We start from the raw sequence: 8,579 nt of genomic DNA on the forward strand, positions 1-8,579 counted from the left end.
ACCCCCAGCCCTGACCCCGAGGCCCACAGGCTACTGTCAGCCCGTAGTGCCTCCCTGCTAGGTCTGCTGACCGTCACCAACGCACTGACCAACGGTGTGCTGCCCGCGGTGCAGAGCTTCTCCTGCCTGCCCTATGGGCGCCTGGCCTACCACCTGGCTGTGGTGCTGGGCAGCGCTGCCAACCCCCTAGCCTGCTTACTGGCCATGGGTGTGCTGTGCAGGACCCTGGCAGGCCTTGCTGCTCTCTCTTTGCTGGGTGTGCTCTTTGGGGCCTATCTGATGGCGCTGGCGATTCTGAGCCTCTGCCCAAGCATAGTGGGCACCTCTTCAGGGACCGTTCTTGTGGTCGTGTCTTGGGTGCTCTGCCTTGGCCTCTTTTCCTACGTGAAGGTGGCAGCCAGTTCTCTGCTACACAGTGGGGGCCGCCGGGCATTGCTGGCCGTAGGTGTGGCTATCCAAGTGGGCTCCCTGCTGGGGGCAGTCGCCATGTTTCCTCCCACCAGCATCTACCACATGTTCCTTAGTGGGGAAGACTGTGTGGATGCTTGCCACTCCTGAGTGGGACTCATCGATCCCCATCTTCACTGTCCTGGAGCCTCGGTGTCCTCCACGGCCTGGTACACGCCAGACACCTTTCCACTCCTCAGGCACCCTGGCATTCTGGCCAGAGTGGAGACCAAAGAGCCAGCAGGGGTCAAGAGGCCTGGTCCTTCTGCCAGCCAGGGTCTGCTGTAGAATTGTGTACAATAAAGCTTTTTATTCCCTGTGGGGGGAAAAAACCAAAAACAATACAATCTAATACATTCATAATTATTTTCTTTTTTATTGTAATTTTAATGAGAGTTTACATAAAAGTTGTATTTTCATTCATTTATTGTTGCACATTGCATGTTTTCCTCCCTAACCCCCAAGTTCACGTAAAAAAACCCATTCATTATTGCATAATTTCCACATCTCCGTCCAATTCACTTTGCTGTGCACCTCTTATTCTGGACTGTTGTCATACAAACAATGCCTAATCATAGATTCCTTTTAAACAATTCTTTCCTCTCTATCTGTTCCAATGCAGTGTTTATTACTGATCCTCTCTTTTTTTTTTTTCAGTTTCTCTCAACCTCCATGTCAGTCCTGTTTTAAAACAGCAGTGTTATACACTAATTGTCCTTTTGTGACCGAGATATTTCACTCAGCATAATGTATTCCAAGGTCACTCATACTGAGTAATATTTTATGAGTTCCTTGTTTTTCAATGTTACCTAGTATTACATGTGTGAATATACCATAGTTTTTCTATCCATTCATTTGCTGATGGGCACTTGGGTTGCTTCCATCTCTTTGCTATTGTGAATAATGCAGCAATAACCCCGGGTGTGCATATATCTTGTTAGGTGTCAGCTTTGGTATCTTTAACGCATATTCATAGCAGTGGAATTCCTGGGTCAGATGGTATTTCTATTTTCAACTTTTTGAGAACGTTCCATACCACTTTCAATAGTGGTTGCACCATTTTATACTCCCACCAGCAGCAAATAAAGGTTCCAATCTCTCCAAAACCTCACCAGCATTTGTTGTTTGTTGCTCAGTTGAACTTTGCTATTGTTACTGGGGTGAGATGATATTTCATAGTTGTTCTTATTTACGTCTCTCTGAGAGCTAGGGATTTTGAACATTTCTTCATGTGTTTGTTTGCCATCTATATATTTTCTTTGGTGATGTGTCTATTCATATCCTATGCCCAATTTTACAATTGGGTTGTTTGCCTTTTTCTTGTTGAGGTGCTGGAGTATTCTATAAATTTTAGATATGAGTCCCTTATCAAATATGTCATTACCAAATATTTTTCCCAGTCTATGGCTTTCCTTTTTTATCCTGTTGGAGAAGTTTTTTTATATGCATAGGGATTTGATTCTTAGAAGATCCCATTTGTAAGTTTTTCAAGATGCTTGGAAGACTGTTCATATTGTGGATTAGGGCTTCTAGAGTTCTTCCAGGCTTTTCTCTGATGAAATTTATAGTCCTTGGTTTTCATCTTAGGTCCTTGATACACCCTGAGTTGTGTATGGTGTGAGGTGTGGGTCTTGCTTAAATGGTTTTCCAATTTTGCCAACACCATTTATTAAAGGACTTCAATTTCCCCACATAACTAATTTCATCTCTTTGTCAGAAATCAGTGGACCATAGGTAGATGAGCTGATTTCTGGGTTCTCATTTCTCTTCCATTGATCTATGTGTCTGTCACTGCCTCAATACCATGCTGTCTTGACCACCACAGCCACATAGTAGGATTTAAGATCAAGGAGTGAGATGGCTCCTAACCTATTTCTCTTTTTCAGGAGTATTTAACTTATTTGGTGTCTTTACATAATGATTTTCTGATGAGACAACCTTGCTTGTTGAAAGTGAGGAGGACTGGAATCACTTGTTGCAGATCAAGGAATACAGCCTTCAAAATGGATTGCATCTCAATGTCAAGAAAACAAAAATTCTTACCATTGAACTAATAGGCAATATCATGATAGATGGAGAAAAGATTGAAACTGTCAAAAACTTCATCTTATTTGGATCCACAATTAACACCCTTGGTACTAGAAGTCAGGAAATCAGGAGCTAACACTGGCAAAGTCTGCAGTTAAGGACCTTTCCAAGTTATTGAGGAGTAATGATGTCAGTCTGAGGACTAAGGTGCATCTGATTCAGGCCATGGTCTTTCCAATTAGTTGCTATGCATCTGAGAGCTGGACAATGGATAAGGATGACAGAAGAATTGATGCCTTTGCGCTGTGGTATTGGAGAAGAGTAATGAACATCCCATTCACTGCCAAAAGAAAAAACAAATATATTTTGGTAAAAGTGCAGCCAGGGTGCTCTTTAGAGGCAAAGACGATAAAGCTTCACCTCACATAAGTTGGGCTTGTAGCTTGGAGGGCTATTTCTTGGAGAGAGACATGATACTCAGAAAGGCAGAGGGTCGGTAAAGGTGAAGAGAACTCTCGAACACAAGACACGTTTGAGATGGTGACTGCTGCAATGGGCTCTTGTGTGTCAGGAAGAGAGAGGATGGAGCAGGATAGGACAAAGTTCAGATCTTTTGTTTATGAAGTCACTATGAGTTGTGCTCCACAGCACCTAACAACAACAACAACAACCATAGGAAAGACACTTGATCCTGCCACACACATGTTTGGCATACATTGAAATACCATAAGCCCAGAAGACATATTGTTCTATTTTGGGTGATCTCATGAGAACTTTATATCTCAGAACACAAAGCCCTTGAAGTCAGCCTGGGCACACACTATATGCAGATTTTGGTGCTTTCCCAACCTTGATGTAAAGGTAAACAATTCTATAACCAGAGTTTGAGAACAGCCTAGTTTTGTCAGAGGTTGTATTGCCTATGAGGGTAAGTCGGACACAGATCATATCAAATATCTCTAGACAGCATCCCTGGAAAAGCTACTACATACAGTTGTAACCTCCTTGTTTCACATTTTAGAACAATTTTCCCTATCAATACACATATAACTGGGTCTTTTCCTGTGTAAATTACCATAAACTACTTCAATAATGCCCTACTAATGGAAGTTTAGGTTCTTTCCAGTTTTTCAGAATTACTTTCTGTGTGTATAATAACCCACACCAGTTTGTATACAAACCAAGACATTTATTTTCATTTTCATATCTAAAAAATCTAAGCAATGCCTTCATTGACAGTAAATAGAACCCTTATGATATTAGAATGTGGTCATCAAAAAAGAAGTAATGGTGTTGGGTGGTGTAAAGATCATAAGAGAACAGTGTCTTACCTCTTCTAATTACCCAATGGGGAGAGAGATTCACCATTAGCAACAGTCCAAGATTGGTTCCTATGAGTAGAGGTCAGAAATATATATCTCCATATATCTCCTATTTCTAAACTTTTCACCAATTCTGACTCCAGCTGGGCCTCCAGCTGGGCCTCCAGCTGGGCCTCCCATGGCATTCTCAACTTCTCAACAGGGCTTGATAATGTATTGCTATGGCCATACAGAATCCACAGACCATGTTCAGAGTCATGGGGTATGTTAGAAAGGGAACAAATTCAGAATCAGAAACAGTTCAGGACACAGTTCTTCAAGCAAGATAGCCTCTTCTCAGCCATGCTTGTAAGTTGGCCTCTCTCTGGCCCTTATCCTCTGGGTTCCTCAGTCCTGCAACATCACATCTGCCTTACTTGAATAAGGGTTACAAAGCCCCTTCGCTCCAGCAATAAATTAGTGCCTAGGGTCACCCTGATTTGCCAGTATGCACCAGCCCAAGAGTGCTCAGCTGTCTCTCTCACTCCAATGAGTTGGCACTCACGTCATATCACTCCTTGGACTAGGAAGCCCACCATGCTATTCCATATTGGTCCCCTGGTTTTGCTACTTCTGGTTCTTTGCATGTCACTTCTTACTCTCTTGTTATTGTCTTTGGTGTTACAGTTCTCTGTTTCTTGGGTCTAGAAGGTTCTCAGTACAGGGATCCCAGATTCAAGAGAAAAATGCTTTTTCTTGGTGGTAGTGGGTCTTCTAACTAAGATTTACAACAACACTTCACAGAATGGAAAATAATTTCATTAGATCACCAAATGGAGGATAATTACATCATTTCACAACTACTAAAGCACAGAAAATCATGATCCAGTCCAGCACATAAGCTTAACCATCACAAATTCCATATATCTTATTTGCATTAACAGTAACCTGTCTGATCTCTTTGGTGGACAAAAGTACCTCATTAGCATAGTCCCCCTCAATTATTGTGTGAGCCTCACAAAGACTATGATTAGAAAAACCATATTAAATAATTAAATAACTTTCCTACAGTGAATATCAGTAGAATTTTAAATAAAGACTATGTACATTTTACACAGTAATTGCAATTCATTCAAAAGTTTATAGGTAAATTTTAGTTTCAGAAAGAAGCTGCAGTTTCAAACCAGCACCAGCACTCCTAAATTCAGATGTTCCTGTCAGTCTCTTGAGTCTGACAACCAGTTTGGAGACAAAAATCAAGCCAAACTCTCTGGAGTCTCTTGGCAACTGTGCCCTTGGAGTTGTTCCTAGAAGGGCACAGGAGCTTCATGGACCCTTGTGCTGTTAGCACGGAAATGCCACCCAGCTTCTCTGCCCATCTCCATCACTGCAGCAGGGGAGAATAGCCAGGCATTATTACTTTCATCAGGAATAGCTCAAAGCTATTAACAAACTGGCTGATGATGAGACATTCAAGGGAAGGATTTTGAAGGACACAAATCAACAGAATAGCATCAGAAACTGAGATAGCATTTCTTCTTCAAACTCTATTCCTAAAAGATAGCAAGGTTATACAAACTAAAAGGGTATTGAAATTACTGCTGCTATGAAACAGAGCCATATGGCACCAGAAATTTGCCTCTTTCCTCTACCCAGTTTCCCTCAGGTTTATTTTCATTCTTTCCCATGGTAAACCAAAAGTGCTCAGCAAAGATGTTCATCCAAAAGACTGCAAAGCCATTTAGAAATAAAAAGTGCGGCCCTCCTGTTAGTCCATTTAATACCTTTAAATCAATCCTTACTTCATACTTAGTAAGAGAGTTCAGGATAATAGGCTCCTAGAATGTACAACCACCAGGACTTCTTCTAATCTCCTCATTTACCAGGGAACAAATGGAGCTTCAGCAAAGATAGTGACTCGGCCCTGGTCCCATAGAAATGTGGCAGAGCTCAAAATGCTTGGTTCCCTACCTCCCTGTCCAGACTCCAAGGTGCTTCTCTTGCCAGTGCTCCACACCAGTAACAGTCTTTCTGCCTGAATGACTCCTGGGAATGTCATGAAGACAGATTACTTGATACTTACAAGATTCTTCCATCTTTTGGATAAACCTACTCCATATCAATGTGCTAGGTGGAAACGGAAGCTAGGATAATTGACAGAACAGTCACCCCCAGTTCCTAGCTCTCTGGACAGCCTAGCAGTTGAATATGAGTTATTATGGAGAGTTAAACCTTCTATATCGGTTTGGCTAAGAGAACCACTTATTTCATACTCCTAAACTTTACGAGAATAGAACACAAGCTACACTGCTGCAAGAACAAAGGAACAGACTAGATGCATAGAATCTTCAGAAATTTTAAACCACAGAAGAACAAAAAACAATGTTTCTTCAGAGAAAATTTGGGGGCAGGAGATTGAAATACATATAAGGCTTATTTTTAGTGCCCTTTACAGATAGAAAGTCATGCTGTTCGTGTAGGAACATTAGAAAAATGCATTATGTATAACTTGTTTCACTCATAAAATTACCATGCTTTGTGTACTGATAAATTTAGACATTGGGAGATCTGAGGGGTAAAAAAGAATTTTTGTAATTTTTTTTGTTATTTTCTTAAGCAAAAGAGGTTTTTTAAAAAGGAAAAAAAAAAGTCTTCACTGGGGACAGATTTATTTTCAGAAATTTTCCATATTTTAGAGGGCCTCTATTTCTCCCAAACTATCTCAAATCTTCAAGTCCCCAAGTTATTGGATTTACATACACTTTCAGTGAATCTCTTATATGCAGGCAAGAGATTAGCACAATCGCATTTTGTCATGGTGACCTGCCGTGGGCTTTTAGAGAGTCCACTTCAGAAGTGCCAAAGATTTTAATTTCTCTTCACCCTCTTTCTTAGGTATCTAGTGTTATATAATAGAAATATCATAAGTGGGTGGCTTTAACAAACGGAAATTTATTTTCTTATAGCTTGGGAGGGTGGAAGTCTGACTTCTGGCATTGACTCTAGGGAAAGAAAACTTTCTATTCGTTTTACAGGAAGTTTCTTTTCAGCTTCTTTTCTAGTTTCCTTGATAATCATGTGACCTGTATTTTACTTGCTTATTTCATTTGCTCGTTTACATCTCAATAAGATTGACTTAAAACACACAGCACACTAATCTTACCTCACTAATCTAACAATCACTATCAAATGGTCTTAGATTTTAAACCCCGTATTTTGGAGGGGACTCAATTCAATCCAGTACTCCCTCCAAGGCAAATCTTTTCTGTTCTTCCATTGCAGCACTCCATCAAAGCATATTTCTAGAAACAAGCCATAAATAATTTCTTTAGATCCATAATGAACATAAATCTTTACTATGAGGTGTCTAAATACATTGTTTGCCCCTTGCTTCTTCAACAATCAGTGGCCAAGGATCTACCTGTAACAATTTATAACATCCATTCACATGCATGTGTAATTTCTGGCCTATTTCCGCCTTTCTCCCTAGATGATAAGAACCATCAGAGCAAGAGCCAAATCTTCGCTATTTTGTCCTCAGCACTTAGCATTACTGAGAAAAGTGCAGTAGAGCTATGAAAGTAGCTCTCTTCTGAGAGCATGAGGAATTTGTTAAGCCTGGAAAAAAGAAGTTTATAAGACAACTCTTACTATTAGAAATTCATTCAATATGCATTGAATTCATATTTCTCTCCTTGTAATTTCTACATATTAGTCACAGTCTTAGGAATCTGGTCCCAGAATGGCTAAAGCTCTCAGCTACCAACCAAAAATCTTGCAGTTTGAACCCATCAACCACTCTATGGGAGAATGATGAAGGAGTCTGCTTCCATAAGGATTACAGCCTTCGAAACCCAACAAGGAAATTCTATTCTGGTAGTTTAGTGGGTAAAGGAGCTGCATTGACAATCCAAAGGCATAAGGTTCAAATCTATCAGCTGCTCTGAGGGATAAAGATGGACAAGATCTGATTAAATATGTAATCTACTGCCTCCGAAAGACTTCTGGAGGGTCAGCTGTGAGTCAGTTCCAACTCATCAATACGTAACAACTCTGTTCTGCTCAGCCAGGAGTCTAAATCAACTTAGCAGCAACAGGTTTTGCAAGACTCAACTAGGGCTTCAAATAATTTCATTCTGTTTCTACCCACTGCTGAGAATTTACCTTTAGTTGCACTGCCAACCAACCAAACACCATTTGAATCCATTAGCTGCTTCACAAGAGAAAGATGGGCAACCTCTGTCTGTGTGATTTATTGTCTCTGAAAACTCCCTTGAAGGGTCAGCTATGGGTCAGTTCCAACTAGGTGGTACATAGCAACAGCAATAGCCACAACCACAGATAGATTGCATCAGAAAGTGAACTTTAATAGAACACTGCCATCTCCATCCCCACAAAAGCCAAAGACCAAACCTGTCTGGCATTTCAAATCCACCAACTGCGCCATGGGAGAAAGACGAACAATCCCCTCTCATGAGATTTATAGCCTTGGAAATCCAAGGAGGAGGCAGCGATGAGTTGGTTCCAACTCAAAGGCAATGAGCAAGTGAGTGAGTGATGCATCCAGATATTCCAGAAGACTTTCCTCTGAATATATCAAACTGCTGTGTCATCAACAATTCTTCTTTCTGCCAGGCCAAAGGTCCTCTGCCTCTTCATGTTCCCTATATAGCATACTTTCCAGTTTCCTCACTACATTTCTTCAAGTCCTTTTCACTTTCTGCAAGCAAAGTTGGAGAAAATTTGAAGCACTTACTATGGAAGATCTAAGACTAGAGCCTTCAACATGGATTACAATTCAAC

General features: G+C 40.8%; 1 protein-coding gene across 1 annotated transcript in view; it reads left to right on the forward strand.

Annotated features, from left to right (window-relative positions):
- The window catches only part of LOC102849216 (solute carrier family 52, riboflavin transporter, member 2-like), a 3,743-nt gene extending 3,185 nt beyond the window's left edge, over positions 1–558 (forward strand). Inside the window, exon 3 of the mRNA XM_006888469.1 lies at positions 6–558. Within this exon, the coding sequence (XP_006888531.1) occupies positions 6–558 (553 nt within the window). The remainder of the gene's footprint in view (positions 1–5) is intronic.
- The last annotated feature ends 8,021 nt before the right edge of the window (positions 559–8,579 follow it).

Source organism: Elephantulus edwardii, unplaced genomic scaffold (genome assembly GCF_000299155.1).
Source record: "Elephantulus edwardii isolate Elephantulus edwardi_28Jun2011 unplaced genomic scaffold, EleEdw1.0 scaffold00067, whole genome shotgun sequence".
NCBI classification, from domain to species: Eukaryota; Metazoa; Chordata; class Mammalia; order Macroscelidea; family Macroscelididae; genus Elephantulus; species Elephantulus edwardii.